This window comes from Balaenoptera ricei, chromosome 3 (assembly GCF_028023285.1).
Source record: "Balaenoptera ricei isolate mBalRic1 chromosome 3, mBalRic1.hap2, whole genome shotgun sequence".
Taxonomy (NCBI): Eukaryota; Metazoa; Chordata; class Mammalia; order Artiodactyla; family Balaenopteridae; genus Balaenoptera; species Balaenoptera ricei.
Genome location: NC_082641.1, coordinates 27,361,078 through 27,377,282, shown reverse-complemented (window position 1 = coordinate 27,377,282; position 16,205 = coordinate 27,361,078). Strand labels below are relative to the sequence as shown.

Genomic DNA, 16,205 nt, shown 5'->3' with positions numbered 1-16,205 from the left:
CCTATTGTATTTCCTCTTCTTGGATTATATTGTAGATTCTGAAATTTACTTTTGTCTCTAGCTTAGTGTTATGTACATTCTCCCAACCCCTGGATTCCTGACGGCCTCTTCTAGGTGTGCAGCCCAGGTTTCCTAGACTAAACTATGATCTTTTCCAGCTCATGCCTCCCATGACCTGAGACTTTGAACGTACAAGCTGACAAGTGTGGTGCAGGTCGCTGTGCTTGCAGAGCCTCTCCTGGATGTCGTTTTAGCCCCTGTGTGCCAACTTCTGGTCTCCAGTGCCTGACCATGGACCCATATGGCTTGCCTGGTCTTGGAAGAGGCTCGCCATTAAAGTTGTTTTACACCAGGAGCTGGAAGCACAGGAAGCCTTGCTCACGTGTCTTCTACCTCGGATTCAGCTGAAGCACTTTTTCTGGGACTATTTTAAACCCTAATGAGGCCCTGACTTCACTGTTTTCTTCAAACCCGGTGGTCTCTGTAGAGGCTGACCTGGTGACAGAGCCATCTTCCTGTATTTCCATTGTAATTAACCCCTTGGAAGAGAGAAAAAAACAAGATGAAATATAATATGTGTCCCCTGATAGTCTTAGTGTCTGAAATTCTTCTCTGTTTTCATAGTGAAAGTTAGAATAAATGAATTTTGAGCCAGATGGTAAATTTAAAGACATTGAAGGAAATATCCAGAGGGAGATTCTAAGGAGAAGATAGTTACCTGTTGGATGAGAAGGAAATTCCTTTTTCTTTCTTGTCGCAAAGTATTTACACTTAGTTTTGTTTTTTTTTAATTTTACACTTAGTTTTTCATTTCCCCTGTATCCTTCTTTTTTTCCTGCCCTTACGCAGGCATCCAGCCCTCATGAGCCTCTCCGCTTCCTGCCTATCCCTAAATCCTCATCTTTTTGACTATAGTGAGAAGTACTCTCTATCACCAGGAAATACAGCTCTCATGCTGCTGGGCGTCTGCAGATAGAGCAGGAAAGGTGACACACTGAGAGGAAATACTCTCAACTAAGAAAGAGAGGAAACAGGTTTTTTTCCCACAAACCTCTGACCTCCCTTTTCCTCCCATCCTTGTCTGTGGAGCCAGAATGAGTGCAGTCGTGCTGCACCCTCTGTGCCTGAGGAAGCTGCCTTAGGGCCCCGGGACAGGGAGACACCCGCCCTCTTTCCGCAGTTCCTGGGTGAGGAATGGCCCACCCTCACAGGAAGGCGGGCTCCAGAGCTACGTGCCAGAGCTCGCTGGCCAGCCCTTCTGGCTTTGCTCACTTGGGTACCGCTTCTCCAGAACTTCTGCTTGGGTCCAAGTGATAAAAGCACTAAGATCTGTGTTTGTAAGTGTAGCTGAGATCATTTCTACCTGTTTGGACACGTCCATTATTCACAGTGAGAAGATAGAGAAGTGCCCCATGTAAAAGTGTATCCGAGTCATTGTGATTTCACTTCTCCACGGTCCCCACTCTGCCTCATCTTCTCCCCTAGGTTTTGCAGCTCCTGTGTGCTGTGTTGTGGTGTGTGTTTGTCTTACCGGAATAGAGCCGGGAAGCTTGTACTGTTTGCGTTCTGCATGTTGCCTGAGGACTCTAAGGAGGACTTGTTTTGGTTTTGATCAGGTGAACAGCTGCTCTGTGAAGCCAGCACGGTACTGAAGTGTGTCCAGGAAGATTCCTGTCAGCGTGGAATCTATGGGAGGCTTGTCTGCACAGACTTCAAGATTGCTTTCTTGGGCGATGACGAATCTGCCTTGGATAATGATGTATGTATGAGCTGCACTTGACTGAGTTTGTGGGAGCACTGCATTGGCGGCCCCATTGTCTTTTCTCCCAGCTTCTCAATAACTCGCCCCTAACGCACGTAAACACAAAGACTAGTGGTCTTTCTCACCACTAGTCTGCTCTCTCTCCTTTGGGATCCCCTTTCAGTTGGAGGACCGCTCCGCAGTTTCCCAGCAGTGCCTCACGTCACGCTGGCTTGCGTTTGACCTCGTAGGTTGACACCGTCAGCTTTTAATTTTCTTCTGTATTTCAGCACAGTACCTATCATTCATGGGAATCACATCTCCCCAAATATACTAGTTCCCCATGTTTTCTCTATACTGAACTCTTCCTCAAATTTAGGAACTGAATTCAGTTATGAAACTGGTGCTGAATGCAGCACTGAGTTTGGGTTTACTTTGTGTTTGCTCTGTGCGTGTAAGGCTTGTCCCCCTTAGGAAGAGTGAGCAGTGGAGTGAGGAGGGAACACCCGCACCCCTCAGGGCGCGCTGGTGGCAATGGGAACCGGCCGGCCCGGCCACGCCAGCGCCCCACCACCTGACAGCGTGGGCTTCTGTGCAGCTGTTGCTGTAGCGGCCTGGTTCCTAGTCCTGTACAGAGGCAGCGTTTACAGAGCTTGAATCTCCCGGGGTTTTCTTCCTGCCTTCTCATAGCTTTGTCACTCACCTGTCTGCATTTGTGTGGAGAAATCTGAACCTATGCGCCACCTACCAGCGTCTCTCAGGGTGTTGTGCATGCGGCCTGGTGGGTCGGCCTGGGAGCAGCCGGGAATGGCATGTCCTGCCTGGGTTTGAAGACGAGTGTTCGCAGCATTTCTCACACACTTCACTCCTTCATCGTCCCTTTCCTAGGGATGTGACTACATTTCCCTGTTTGCTTGTGTAGGATATATACCTTTTCATTTATTTTTTCTAGCTTTACTGAGATATAATTGACATTTAACGTTGTATTAGTTTAAGATGTACAACGTGATGAATTTGGTGTATGTATATATTGTGAAATGATCATCACAATATGTTTAGTTAACATCCATCACATCACATAGTTAAACAATGTTTTTCTTGTGATGAGAACTTTTAAGATCTACCCTCTTAGCAACTTTCAAATGTACAATGCAGTATTATTCACTCTAGTCACCATGCTGTACATTACATCTCCAGGACTTGTTTTATGACTGAAGTTTGTGCCTTTTGACCACCTTCACCCATTTCCCCCACCCACTCCCCATTTTTCTTCATATGCAAGTGGAGGATGGTGATTTGCTCTACCTGTAAATGTCACAGTGCATAGCAAGGAATCACAGTTGCTTCCTTTTGAATTTTTTAGGAAACGCAGTTTAAGAATAAGGTTATAGGAGAAAATGACATTACCCTCCACTGTGTTGATCAGATTTATGGAGGTGAGTATCTGTTTTCCCCTGAGGTGTTGCCAGCCTTTGAAAGTATAGCTGATAATGTTGAGGTTTTTTTTTTTTTTTTTTGGTCCTTTATAGTTTACTGAAATTTCTTCACATATTTATCTTGTTTAAATCAGTTTTATGGATGATAAAATTGAGATGCGAAGTGGCTTATTTGGGGTCACTTAGCTGGAGGAGCTTGGACTTGAACATGGAACCTGTTCTTTCTAATACTCCACGGTGCCATTACATGATAGATGTCGATCATATGTCAATGTTAGCTGTGCAGATCTCACTTTAAAGGCTCACCTGATAAAGGTCTGTCGTACCACACTCGAGTGCCTTTTCTTCTGACTAAACAAAACCTCTCTGGGCTCCACTTCTCTATTTTTGTAGTCAGGGCTTTGTCAGAAATCATTCAGTAGCCATTTATGGTGTTCCCAGCGCCAACAGGTGCTGCGTGGTCCAAACTCTGGGTTAGGGAGGAGGGTGTCAGGAGGGGCCCCAGCCATAAACCTGGGAGTTGACTGTCCCAAAAGCAGGTCCCTAGCGATCTCCCATCTTTCGTAATCTCAGCTTTCAGAGCTGGGTTTCCTGCAGGAGTCAGTTCTGCCAACAGTGGCCAGTCCATTTGGGTCTTGTGCTTCCTTGGGAGGAGTGAGGAGCCCTGGCTCTTCCAGAGAACAGGGCCCCTGCTGGGTGGGACTGGGCCCTGCTGACAGCTACTTAGAAGCTGGTGCCTTTCCTCTCACTTTTGAGAGGCGCCCTTGGAAGTTAAGAGTCTGCCTTGTTTCTTTAGCATTTAATTGTTGTCTTATAACATGATTTCCCTTCTTGATTTCACTGTTGATGTGTAGTGTTTGATGAGAAAAAAAAGACTCTCTTTGGACAGCTGAAGAAATACCCTGAGAAACTCATCATCCACTGCAAAGACCTCCGGGTATTCCACTTTTGTCTGAGGTACACAAAAGAAGAGGAAGTCAAAAGGGTAACTAGTCGCATGTGTTTTTAGGTTTTATTTCCCATCAGGTTTTCCCCACTTCAGTTCTTGCTTCCATTGCACGAAGGTTGAGGGGAGCCTTTCATTCTGTAAAGTTGAAATTGGTTATAATCGCATGTGCTTTGACTAGAATTGAGAGAGAATTTGGTAGAGTGGGACTATATTATCTTGGCACATGCTGCGTTTAATCCTTCAGTTCATAATGTGTTCATTCCCAGAGCCTCCAGAGGGTGGGAGGTGGTAAACCAGGATCCGAAGGCCGTCAGGGGAAGGGGAGGATGGAGCAGCTAGAAGCAACCCCCTTTCCCCACCTCTGACAGCCTTTCCAAAAGGCAGCAGCAGTGACCCCCAACTCCCAGCATGAAGGAGTTGACATCTGGGAGGTCATGGTTACGTGAAGGAGGGAGAGGTACACGGTCATGGGCAAAGTGAGTCACCAAATGAGCCTGTGCTTTTGGTCCCTTACTTAATCTGGTTGCTGCAGCAAATTGAGGTGTGTAACTGGGCAAACTGGTCACAATGGTTATTGTAGCTTCCAAGATTTCTCTTAAGATATTGAAGGTCTCAGACTTGCCACTGTCATGGTAGATACATAGGGGAAACCTAGGGAGAGACCAGTTTATCTGTTGTCTTTGGCTGCAGTGAGTTATGCATTCTTTTCAGGTATACTCTTAATTTTCTTTCAGGTAGTGTGGTAGATCAGTTAGAATAATAAACATGACTCCAGTATCTGCTCTGAGCAGGAAAAAGAGTGGTGTAGACATGGAAAATTCCCTGAGAAGCCAGAAACTTCATTTTGAATGATGATTTTAGTCATCTATCCAAACATACTTTTGTTTGGAACTTCAAACAAAAAGCATGAGGGATTGATTGCCTTATCTTCTAGAAGAAGATCCTTAAGGCCACAACAAGTAGAACAGAATAGCTAAGCGTCTTGGTTATTATCTGGTCAGCTATATATCTTTGACATGTCAGATTTTGGGAGTATCTGAAAATGGCACTTAAGTTTTTTTAGTGCTTTGTTTTTGAGAAATTAGACTATGTTTTAAAAATTGCCCTAGAAACTCAAAGCTCTTAAAAACCTGACAAAATGGTTAGCGTTCTGTTTATTTGGCATTATTTCAAGAGATCACATCACAGATACAGACCTCAAAGAGAGTTAGTTAGCATGCTGCCCACCGGAGCCCATTAGCATTACGGAAACCTAGACAACTTGGGTCTTGTCTCTCAGTGTTTATCTGCCAAAAGCATGACTGTATCCATCGCTTGGTTCTTTTCCAGATTGTCAGTGGCATAATCCATCATACCCAGGCCCCTAAACTGCTTAAACGATTGTTTCTGTTTTCCTATGCGACTGCAGCACAAAATCACACAGGTAAGCTTTCATCCGCAGGTGGGCAGGCCCCTTCCAGTTCCTACCTGCAACCTGTGGGAGAAAACCCATCCGTGGGTTTTGTTCCCCTCTTCTCTAGCAAAGGGTCGCCTCTTGCTTGGGTGAATCATTCAGATTTCTTTTAAAAAAAGGTTCTATTTCTTTCCTGTGATCTTTGTTTCTTTAACTTATCTTTTAGGTTTGTTTGCTTTTTGTGAGGGATTATTTGTTTGTTGCTTATGAAAGAAAATCAATATATTATGATTGGGAATGTGAGGCTATAGAGAAGCAAAACTGAGACAAGTTTAAAATCACTCTGTCTGTCCCTGGATTCTGTTTTTCACTTTAATACACTTGGTTTCATTTCATGAGACCCTAAAAAATGTCTTGCATTCTAGAAAGTTTTTAAACAACCAGAACATGCCTTATAGCAAATGTTTGGGGGATGGGGAATGGAACAGTTGTACCTAAGAGAGCACATCAGAAAAGTAGTTTGGTTAGAAAACTTAAAATTCCAAATGTTAAAAAAAAAAAAAAAAAAAAAAAAAAAATTCCAAATGTTTTCCATTCGGTTCCCTCAAAAAGAGAGCAAGCAGTCTTTTAAGTAAGAAACTGTGGTCATCTGAATTAGCTATTAATAATGCCTAGCTTTGTACAGTGTTTCCACAGATGTCTGTCTTCTTCCTTCTCTGGATCTCTCCTCCTCCGTCTGTCCACTTGCTCTGTCCATTCCTCTTTTTTTTTAAATTCCAAATTATTAACAGTATTTTTTTTTCTTCCAGTTTTATTGAGATATAATTGACACACTGCTGTATAAGTGTAAGGTGTACAGCATAATAATTTGATTTACGTACATCTTGAAATGATGACCACAGTGAGTTTAGTGACCATCCATCATCTCATATAAATATAATATTAAAGAAATAGAAAAAATTTTTTTCCTTGTGATGAGAACTCAGGATTTACTCTAACAGCTTTTGTGTATAACGTACAACAGTGTTAATTATATTTATCATGTTGTGCATTACCTTCCTATTTGCCCATTACACTTAACGTGAAGTTGATGTTTACTGATCCTGAGTGCCATGTGCCTTTCATCAGGGAGGTGGCATGTTAGTTTAACTGCATATATCATGCTTTCTGGAATGCAGAGTTGCTGTGTCACTAACTGCTCATTTGGTAAATGTTTATCGAATGCTTGCTGTGGGTCACGCACCCTGGGGATATGAACAGGACTAAATCCCTGCCCTCTAAGAGCTTCAAGTCAAACAGAGTGATGTGTCCTGTGGTGGGAGGAAACAACCACGCTGGGGGAGGGAGGGCTGTCAGAGGGCGAAGGCTGGTCCTGAACTGCTGGTGAAGGATGTGGAGTGTCCGGTAGGCACCCAGGAGTATTTGAGGCAGCGGGACTGGCGTGTGCAGAGATGTAGATCTGAGAGAGTAGCTCGCATTTGGGGGACTATGGTGATCTAGTAGAAAAGGTATGAATTTCCAGGTCTGTCCCACCTGAGTTCAAATCCTTGTCCAGCTGCCTAGTAGCTGTGTGATCTTGGGGATGTCACTTAACTCTTGGGCCTCTGTTTTCTCATTTCAAAAAGTAGTATTGTTAATGCTTCCCTTGAGGTGTTGTGAAAATTACAAGTTGTTAAAATGCATGGCACACAGGGTGCAGTCATTAAATGAGGGTTAATTGAGAGTGTAACTGCTTATTCAGGACAGATTATGCTCAGAGAGCTACACTGACCTAAAATATACTTAGCACTACTATCAGGCCGAACATAAAACTTGTTCCTTAATTCAGTAAGTTCATCTTTGTGAATGATCTTTTCACTGTAGCAGTATGTATAAGTGCTGATTAGCTGAGTGCTGGCTGACAACAGCTTGTTGCAATATGAGATATACAAAATATGACTTCTTTGTTGATTGCTGTAATTTATATAAACATTTACTGGGTCTACATTTGAAAATCATACTCTATTTTTAGGAATTCTGCCACTTCCTTATATCCTGATTCTTGGTCTGGACCCAGCACAGGACGGTTTCTTGGCTCCCCCGCATGTGTTAATCTGTATGCCAAAACCCTTACCTTGACTGACCCTGGCAGTAAGATCCCGCATGCCGCGGGGCAACTAAGCCCACGCGCCACAACTACTGAGCTCATTACCTTGTGGTGGCTTTTTGTGCCAGAAAGCCCAGGATATATAGCATCTTCTGTTCTATCTGAATTCTAGCCTTCTTTTCTCCTTCCAACCTCCTTTTTTTTTGATGAGTAAAGGTTATAGCTGATAGGTGCAAGTTGACCAATTTGCTTTTTGATTGAGTAGGGGTTTGTAGAGGTGGGTGCTTTGCAATCTGAACGTCTTTCATTTTACTCAGGCTTAATAATTCACACATGTACTTTGGCTAAAAGGTCCCAGGAGTATTGTTACTACTTATGTCCATGGGGGAATTTATTAATATTTGCATTTATTACTTTATGGAAATTTCCTTTACTGCTGCCTGGGTTTGAATTCCATTTCTGCCATTGCCTAGCTCTGTGACCTTGGGCAAGTTAATTGACCTTTCTGTGCCATATCTGTAAAATGGAGGAAATACTATTACCTACCCTGTAGGGTTGTGAGGATTGAGTTATTATATGTAATATGCTCAGGATAGTGCCTGGCATACTAAGTGCTATATAAGCTTAGCTGTTGTTTTTTAATCATTATTTGTCTTATCATCCTTTGTACTATGATCTGTTTGTATTAAAAGGAGCAGGTGGGAGTTTTATTAAACACTTTGTTTTTCCAGGAAGGCTTGCTTTTTTTTTTTTGACATTTTTGTTTATTTTAAAAATGTGTTTATTTTTTTGGCTGCGTCGTGTCTTCACTGCGGCACGCGGGCTTCTCTGTAGTTGTGGCACGCAGGTTTTCTCTCTCTAGCTGTGGCACGCAGGCTCCAGAGCGTGTGGACTCTATAGTTTGTGGCACGTGGGCTCTCTCGTTGAGGCGTGCGAGCTCAGTAGTTGTGGCACTCGGGCTTAGTTGCCCCATGGCATGTGGGATCTTAGTTCCCTGACCAGGGATCAAACCCACGTCCCCTGCATTGGAAAGTGGATTCTTTACCACTGGACTGCCAGAGAGGTCCCAAGGCTTGTTTTTTTAAGATGTGCACAGGCTTGAATGGACTGATTTGTGTAAATACCCAAGGGTGTTTTGGCGCACGTCACCCCCATCAAGCTGTGCTGTGACTTGGGAGGGGACCAAGGACACACCTGCTGGGCTGCAGGAGTAGTGCTCCTGGGCACTTCCTCCTAGCAGGTAGTGGCAAGGTCAGGGGCAGAAGTCCCCGTCACCGTGATGTGGCCCTTGGCTTGCAGGCCCTGACCTTCACCATAGCTGTCTGATTTGTTTATAGCCCTCAGAAACCAGGTGTCACACTGAAAACGCCTCTTTTGGGCAGTGCATCTTCACACTGAAGGAGGCTTCACACTCAGGAATCTGACAGGCCGTTCAAATGAGTTTGCCATCTTATGCACACATTGGTAGGGCTAAAAATATTTTATTATTTTAGCATTTGTGCCAAGCCTGTCTTTTAGTGCTGCACAGGATCTTTTTATGTTATATAAATTATCTCATGGTCAGATGACTGAAAATGGAGCTATAAATTACTTTTGCACGGAATGGAACAAGAACAGCTGCTTTCGCCCAGCACAAAAAGACAGAGCCTCACTCATAATTTTGGATGAATGACAGAAAAAAGGAACAAGGTTAGGATGAAGCAGTGAGTTCATTCTGTGGGGATAAAAATGGGCTTAGTGTAGGAAGTTGGGGCCCGAGGAGCCACTTTCACACCATTAAAATACCAGGGCTTCACGACAAGATTTTACTGTCTTTCTCAATTTGTTTTGTTAGCTACTGACCCCAAGAACCATGCCGTAATGTTTGACACACTTCAGGACTGGTGTTGGGAGCTGGAGCGGACCAAAGGCAACATGAAGTACAAAGCAGTGAGTGTCAATGAAGGCTATAAAGTCTGTGAAAGGTAAGCTCTCAGTGTTGTGCTTTTCTTTTTGAACAGCTTTGTTGAGATTTAATTCACATGCCATACAATTCACCTGTTTGAAGTGTATAGTGTTTTTTTAGCACATTTACAGGGTTGTGCAACCATCACCGCAGTCAATTTTAGAATATCTTCATCATCCCCCAAATAACCCCTTACCCCTTAGTAGTCACTCCCCATTCCCCCCCTCCCCACTCCCCCAGCCCTAGACAACCACTAACTACTTTCTGTCTCTATAGATTTGCCTATTCTTAGCATTTCACATAAATGGAACCATATAATATGTGGTCTTTGTGCCTGGCTTTTTTCACTTAACATAATGTTGTCAAGGCTCATCCATGTTCTAGCATATATCAGGATTTCATTGTTTTATTACTGCTGAATAATATCCCATGGTATGGATATACCATATTTTATTTATCCATTCATCAGTTGATGGACACTGGGTTGTTTTCACTTTTTGGCTACTATGAATATGCTGCTACAAACATTAGTATACAAGGTTTCATATGGACGTGTATTTTCAGTTCTCTTGCTACAAACATTAGTATACAAGGTTTCATATGGACGTGTATTTTCAGTTCTCTTGGGTATATTCCTAGGGGTGAAATTGCTGGGTCATATAGTAACTCTGCATTTAACCTTTTGAGGAACTGCCAGACTGTTTTCCATAGCCACTGCACCGTTTTTACACTCCCATCAGCAATGTATGAGGGTTCCACTTTCTCCACATCGATACTGTGCTTTTTTAAGAAACCCTTAAAGTATCCCTAAAACATTCAGAAGTGAATTTGTCTTTTTCTTCCCATTATTATATCTGTAATCTAAATGTAAAACTTTTAGAGGCATTTCTGAATTTATATCATGTATTTGCTTTCCTTTTATCAAGCATTTTATTTATTCATTCAATAAACATTTTTTTAATATAAATTTATTTATTTATTTATTTTTGGCCGCATTGGGTCCTCGTTGCTGCGCACGGGCCCCCTCTAGTTGTGGCGAGCGGGAGCCACTCTTCATCACGGTGCACGGGCTTCTCATTGCGGTGGCTTCTCTTGTTGTGGAGCACAGGCTCTAGGCGCCCGGGCTCAGTAGTTGTGGCTCGTGGGCTCCAGAGCACAGGCTCAGCAGTTGTGACGCGCGGCCTTAGTTGCTCCGCGGCAGGTGGGATCTTCCCGGACGAGGGCTCGAATCCATGTCCCCTGCTTTGGCAGGCAGATTCCTAACCACTGCGCCACCAGGGAAGTCCCTCAATAAACATTTCTGAGGGTCTCCTATGTGCCTGACAGTGTCCTGGCTACTGGAGATAGAGCCTAAAAATCCCTGCCCTCCTGGAGCTTTCGTTCTAGAGGAGGAAAATGATGATAGAATAAGTGAGTAATTATAGTGTATTAAGAGGTAATAAGTGCGATGGAGAAAAATAGATGCGGCCAGGGACTGGGGCGTGCTGGAGAGGTTGGCAGGAGGGTTGGTCAGGCAGCGGGAACAGCAGGGGCAAAGGCCCTGAGGTGGAATCTTGTCTGGCTTGTGTGAGGAACAGCGAGGAGCCCAGGGGTTGGAGAGGCGAGAGCAGGGGGCAGAGCAGTAGGAGGTGTGATCAGGGAGGAGGGGGCCGGCTGGGTGCCGATGGGCAGGGAGGGTTTCAGAATTTATAGTGCAGTGCGGAGGAGTTTGAGCAGAGGCGTGATGTGATCTCACCTACATTTTTAAAGGATGACTCTGTGTAATCCTTTTTTTGAAACTTGAATCTTATCGTTTTGGAACATAATCCTCAACACCCTGCTGACAGTTTCAAAATATTCGTGTTTTTCTAGAGCATTTTGTACCCATGGTTCCGAGGGGCCTCTTCAGTAGATCAGTTTTGATTTTGATCAGTCTCAGACACTTATAAGGTTAGCCCTCTTGTTACCGCACAAACTGGGGTGACAGTGGGGAGGGGCCTGCAGGGCAAGTGTCGGATCCCACCCCCCCATGCCCACCCTGCCCCTCCTGCCCTCTTTATAGTCACAAAGCTTGGAAAGGGAAAACAAGCTCTCAGTCAGGAGGAGGTCAGAAAGCCCTGCTCCTAGGAGGTGATATTTTGTAATACGATGTTGACACTGATAGAAGGCATGCCCATTCCCAGGATCCTGCCACATACTGATTAAATTCATTGGTATTTGCATAGGTGTCAGCACATCAGAAATATACCAGGTAGAGAAGGTGGGTGGAGTGGGGTGTCAGGGGGTTCTAATTAGTGGTCGGGGGGAGAACGGAGCCTCAGCAAGATCGTGCTGCTCAGAGCACTCGGTGCAAACCCACTCCCCCTGGACTGCCCCCCTGCGCTTCTGCCCCACGGGGATGATACAGGAAAAGCTGTGCTTTGTTTCTTACCTGGCACTGCGGTAGCTGCCTGCATGGTCTCCCCCACCCACTCCCATCGTCCTCCCCCAGCTTCATTGGCTCCTCGCTGTTCATCATAGAGAGGATAAAACTTCTAATGGGCCCTGCAAGGCCCTTCGTGGTTTGACTCATGCCTAACTCTCCAGCTTTGCGTGTACCCCTCCAGCCACCCGGAGTCCCTCCTGTGGGCCTTGCCTGTGCGGTCTGTCTAGGATGCCCCTCTTGCTTCCAGCTGTACTAGTGAGTTACCTCCACTTCATCGGTCAGATCTCTGCCCAGGTGTCTCTTTTAGGGAGTCTTCCCAAGACTAGATGAGGTCTCCCGTGAGAGCTTTCATTGCACTGTGTGCCTCTCTCCTTAGCACCTCCTGCGATCGTGAGTTTATTCTTATCTGTATCACCATTTGGTTAATGTTTGTTTCTGCAGCCCATCAGTCCTGGGGAATCAAGGACGCTGTTTTGGTTCATCTTTATATCCTCAGTACCAAGTATAGTGCCTGACTTATAAGACCCACTCAGTAAATTGGGGACAATGAATAAATTAACGAAAGCCCCAGTGGTAAGAGGAGACCCTGATCAGTTTGGATAAGAATAAGAAACTGAGTGTCTACTTTGCCTTCACCTGAAAAGCCTTTCTTCATCCCACCTCCCTGTGAAGGTATAAGAAGGTCCTCAACCCTGTAGGGTGTGTGTAACACAGGGGAACCTAGGAATTGATGCAGCCACAGGAAGACATTGCTACTCTGGTGGTGTCGCTTTGGGGGTTCCCTCCCCCTAACTGAGGTGGCTCCTGAGAGGATCATACAACTTTCCTTGAATAAAGTCAGCTTATATTTGGAGAGGCTGTTTACTTTGTGTTCAAAACTCCTCCTAGTGACTAAAATGAGTGTTCTCCCAGGTGGGAGGGTTAGTTGCTTGTAGACATCGGGAGTCTCCCAGCAGAGCCTCTGTAGAACCACCTTGAGTCCACTGGGACAGGAGGGGACCTCACAACCCCCCCACTGGGGCAGAGCTGTCCCTTTCTTTGCAGCCTCCTTTCTTCAGTGACTGCATGGTACGCATGCTAATACCCTGGGTTCTGACATTTTTTTCCCCTTTGGTGAAAGACTGTTTATAAGGAACAATTAACTTGTGAAATATTCAACCACACTAGTAGAGGAAGACGTGCAAATTTTTTAAAGCAGTGTGGGCCCATCCCAGCTTTGTCCAGTGAGCCTCTGGGGAAGGAGCTGAGAATCTGGTTTACACAAAGCCCACGGGCGACTCTCCGGTGAGGGTTGGGAAACAGTTGTCTGTCTGTAAGTTGCCATCTAAGGCGCTGCTCCTCATGGTTGACTGTGCGGCCCGGTCCCCCGGGGAGCCTGTGAAAGTGCAGATTCTGACTCTGTAGGTCGGGGCTGCTCTCCTTCTAAGTGTCCGGGTGATGCTGCCGTACACGTTGACTAGCAGGAGCTTCTAGAACAACAGCTGTCATCCTGATGACACACCTGGAGAGCTTTGACACCTCTGATATTTAATAGTTCTGTGGTGGAGCCGGGACACTGGGAACTTTTAAATCTTCTTGTGTGACTTTAACGGGCAGCCTGAGTTTGAGAGCCATTGACCTGTGAACAGGTTTTTGCTTCAGTGACAGCACCTGAGGAAGGGGTAGTAAGCCCACCCGCTCAAGCGGACGTGAAAGAAAATATTCCAAGCGCTTCGGAGCCTCTAAAGCCAAATAATCCTTCTATGTTTAAAGCCAAATAATCCTTCTATGTTTTAATGGTTTGAGGTATCTTAGCCTTGACCAGTTGTTCCCAAACCTGGTTTTACATCACAATATTATGGGAGCTTTGTTCCTTTTAATTACCTTAAGGTTTTTTTTTTAAATGGAAAATTTCAAGCAGTATAAAAGAAAAGAGAATTTGATGAATTCCTTTTACCCGTCACCCAGCTTCAACAGTTATTAACTCATGGCTAGTCTCTGTGCCTACTCTGTGCTAGTCTCTCTACCTACTCCAACCCTCCCCCCGCCCCATCCCGCCCAGCTATTTTGAAATAAATCCTAGAGCTCATCACATTTCATTCATAAATATTTAAGTTTTACATCTCTAAGAATGAAGGACTCTTTTTATAAACATAATCATAAAAGCATTATCACACCTTTCACATTTAACATTTGATTCCTTAATATCATTCAGTACCCAGTCAAGTGTTCAGATTTTCTCCATTGTTTTATAAATTTTCAAAACAATTTATTTTTCATCTTTTTATCTGTTTTATCATTAATCAAGATTCAGTGAGGGACTTCCCTGATGGCTCAGTGGTTAAGAATCCACCTGCCAATGCAGGGGACACGGGTTCAGTCCCTGGTCTGGCAAGATCCCACATGCCGTGCAGCAGCTAAGCCCATGCACCACAACTACTGAGCCTGTGCTCTAGAGCCCGCGAGCCGCAACTACTGAGCCCATGCGCTGTAACTACCGAAGCCCGCGCACTCTAGGGCCCACGTGCCGCAACTACTGAAGCCTGCGCACCTAGAGCCTGTGCTCCACAACAAGAGAAGCCACCACAATGAGAAGCCTGCCCACTGCAACGAAGAGTAGCCCCCGCTTGCTGCAACTAGAGAAAGCCCACGTGCAACAACGAAGACCCAACGTAGCCAAAAAAAAAGATTCGATGAGATTAATATCTTGAAAATTGATAGGTTTCTTAAACTTCTTAATCTATAGAGTCTCACACTATTAGCTTTTTCTTGCAATTTATTTGAAGAAACCAGGCCACTTGTCTGATAGTTTCCTGCAATCTGGATTTTGATGAGTACATTGCCATGGTGATTTTATTCATGAGGAAACAGACCCAGAGAGGTGGGGTAACTTACCTAGGGTTACACAGAATCAGACGCAGAGCTAGGATTTGAATTCAGATTCCTGATTGATTTCGACAGAGACTGTTCATCTGCACTGGTTCTTCTTAAGAGGGAAATATGGGGCTTCCCTGGTGGCACAGTGGCTGGGAGTCCTCCTGCCAATGCAGGGGACACGGGTTTGAGCCCTGGTCCGGAAGGATCCCACATGCCGCGGAGCAACTGGGCCCGTGCGCCATAACAACTGAGCCTGTGCTCTACAGCCCGTGAGCCACAACTGCTGAGCCTGTGTGCCACAGCTACTGAATCCCGCGTGCCTAGAGCCCGTGCTCTGCAGCGAGGGAAGCAACCGCAATGAGAGGCCCGCGCACCGCAAGGAAGAGTAGCCCCTGCTCGCCACAACTGGGGAGGGCCCGCGTGCAGCAATGGAGACCCAACACAGCCAAAAATAAATAAATAAATAAATAAATTTATTTAAAAAAAAAAAAAAGGGAAATATGGTCCATGTCATGACACTCTGCTTAACTTCCTGTGTTCATTGACGTTGAGCTTTCATATTTAATGAATTAACTCCAGCACTAAAACCGATGACATCTCTTTCTTCTAGGTTGCCAGCATACTTTGTTGTCCCCACCCCTCTTCCTGAGGAGGACGTGCCGCGCTTCCAGGGTCATGGCATACCAGTAAGTGCATCTGGAAACCCTAAATGCGTGGCTTGCTCGTTGGCCCATCCTGGCAGATTATCCTCCTTAAAGCCCTTGGCTTTGGTATTAAAGAGTTTGTCCTCAGTCCAAGAGCAATCTAAAAATATCTTAGGGACTCCCTAGAGGAGCCTCTTTGACAATGAGGCTCCTGGGGTCAGAGTTCTAAAGTTTTCACAGATGCACTGGAGTTCTTAGCAGAGACTTCTTTAAAGAGCTTTTGGGGGATTACAGGCCAGTCTGGTGTTGAAAGACAGCCTCATTTAACACCTAAATTGTTTTGAGGCTGATCCGACCCCTGTAAGGGTAGCAGAGTTTAAGATTCCTTTTGGCCCACACCATTAATCTTGAATGGGCATGGCCGAGTTTCCTCCCAGAGACAACATGGAGAGCTTACTTAATTTTCACAGAATAGACTGGGACGGGAGCCATATTTAGTGTGTCACTGATCAAAGAAAGCAAGACTCTGGCAGTTATTCCAGTTTCTGATTGGCAGTTGGGGGTTGCCAAACCTGCAGGGAATTGAGTACAGAATGAGAATTACAGACAAATGCTGTGCTATGCACATGGCTGGTTCACCAAAAAGGTCACTCCTGTAATGGGAGGTGAGATGTCTAAGCAGGGGTTACACGCCCAGAAGTGTATGCAGGCCAGGTGGGTAATGAGTGTGGTTCTTGCGATGAACCAGAGA

At 45.1% G+C, this 16,205-nt stretch overlaps 1 protein-coding gene across 1 annotated transcript in view; it reads left to right on the top strand.

The window, feature by feature from the left end:
- Positions 1-16,205, top strand: part of MTMR12 (myotubularin related protein 12) — a 67,103-nt gene that overhangs the window by 28,875 nt on the left and 22,023 nt on the right. Inside the window, exons 3-8 of the mRNA XM_059916176.1 lie at positions 1,617-1,759; positions 3,105-3,177; positions 4,032-4,162; positions 5,456-5,549; positions 9,440-9,569; positions 15,421-15,496. Of these exons, the coding sequence (XP_059772159.1) occupies positions 1,617-1,759; positions 3,105-3,177; positions 4,032-4,162; positions 5,456-5,549; positions 9,440-9,569; positions 15,421-15,496 (647 nt within the window). The remainder of the gene's footprint in view (positions 1-1,616; positions 1,760-3,104; positions 3,178-4,031; positions 4,163-5,455; positions 5,550-9,439; positions 9,570-15,420; positions 15,497-16,205) is intronic.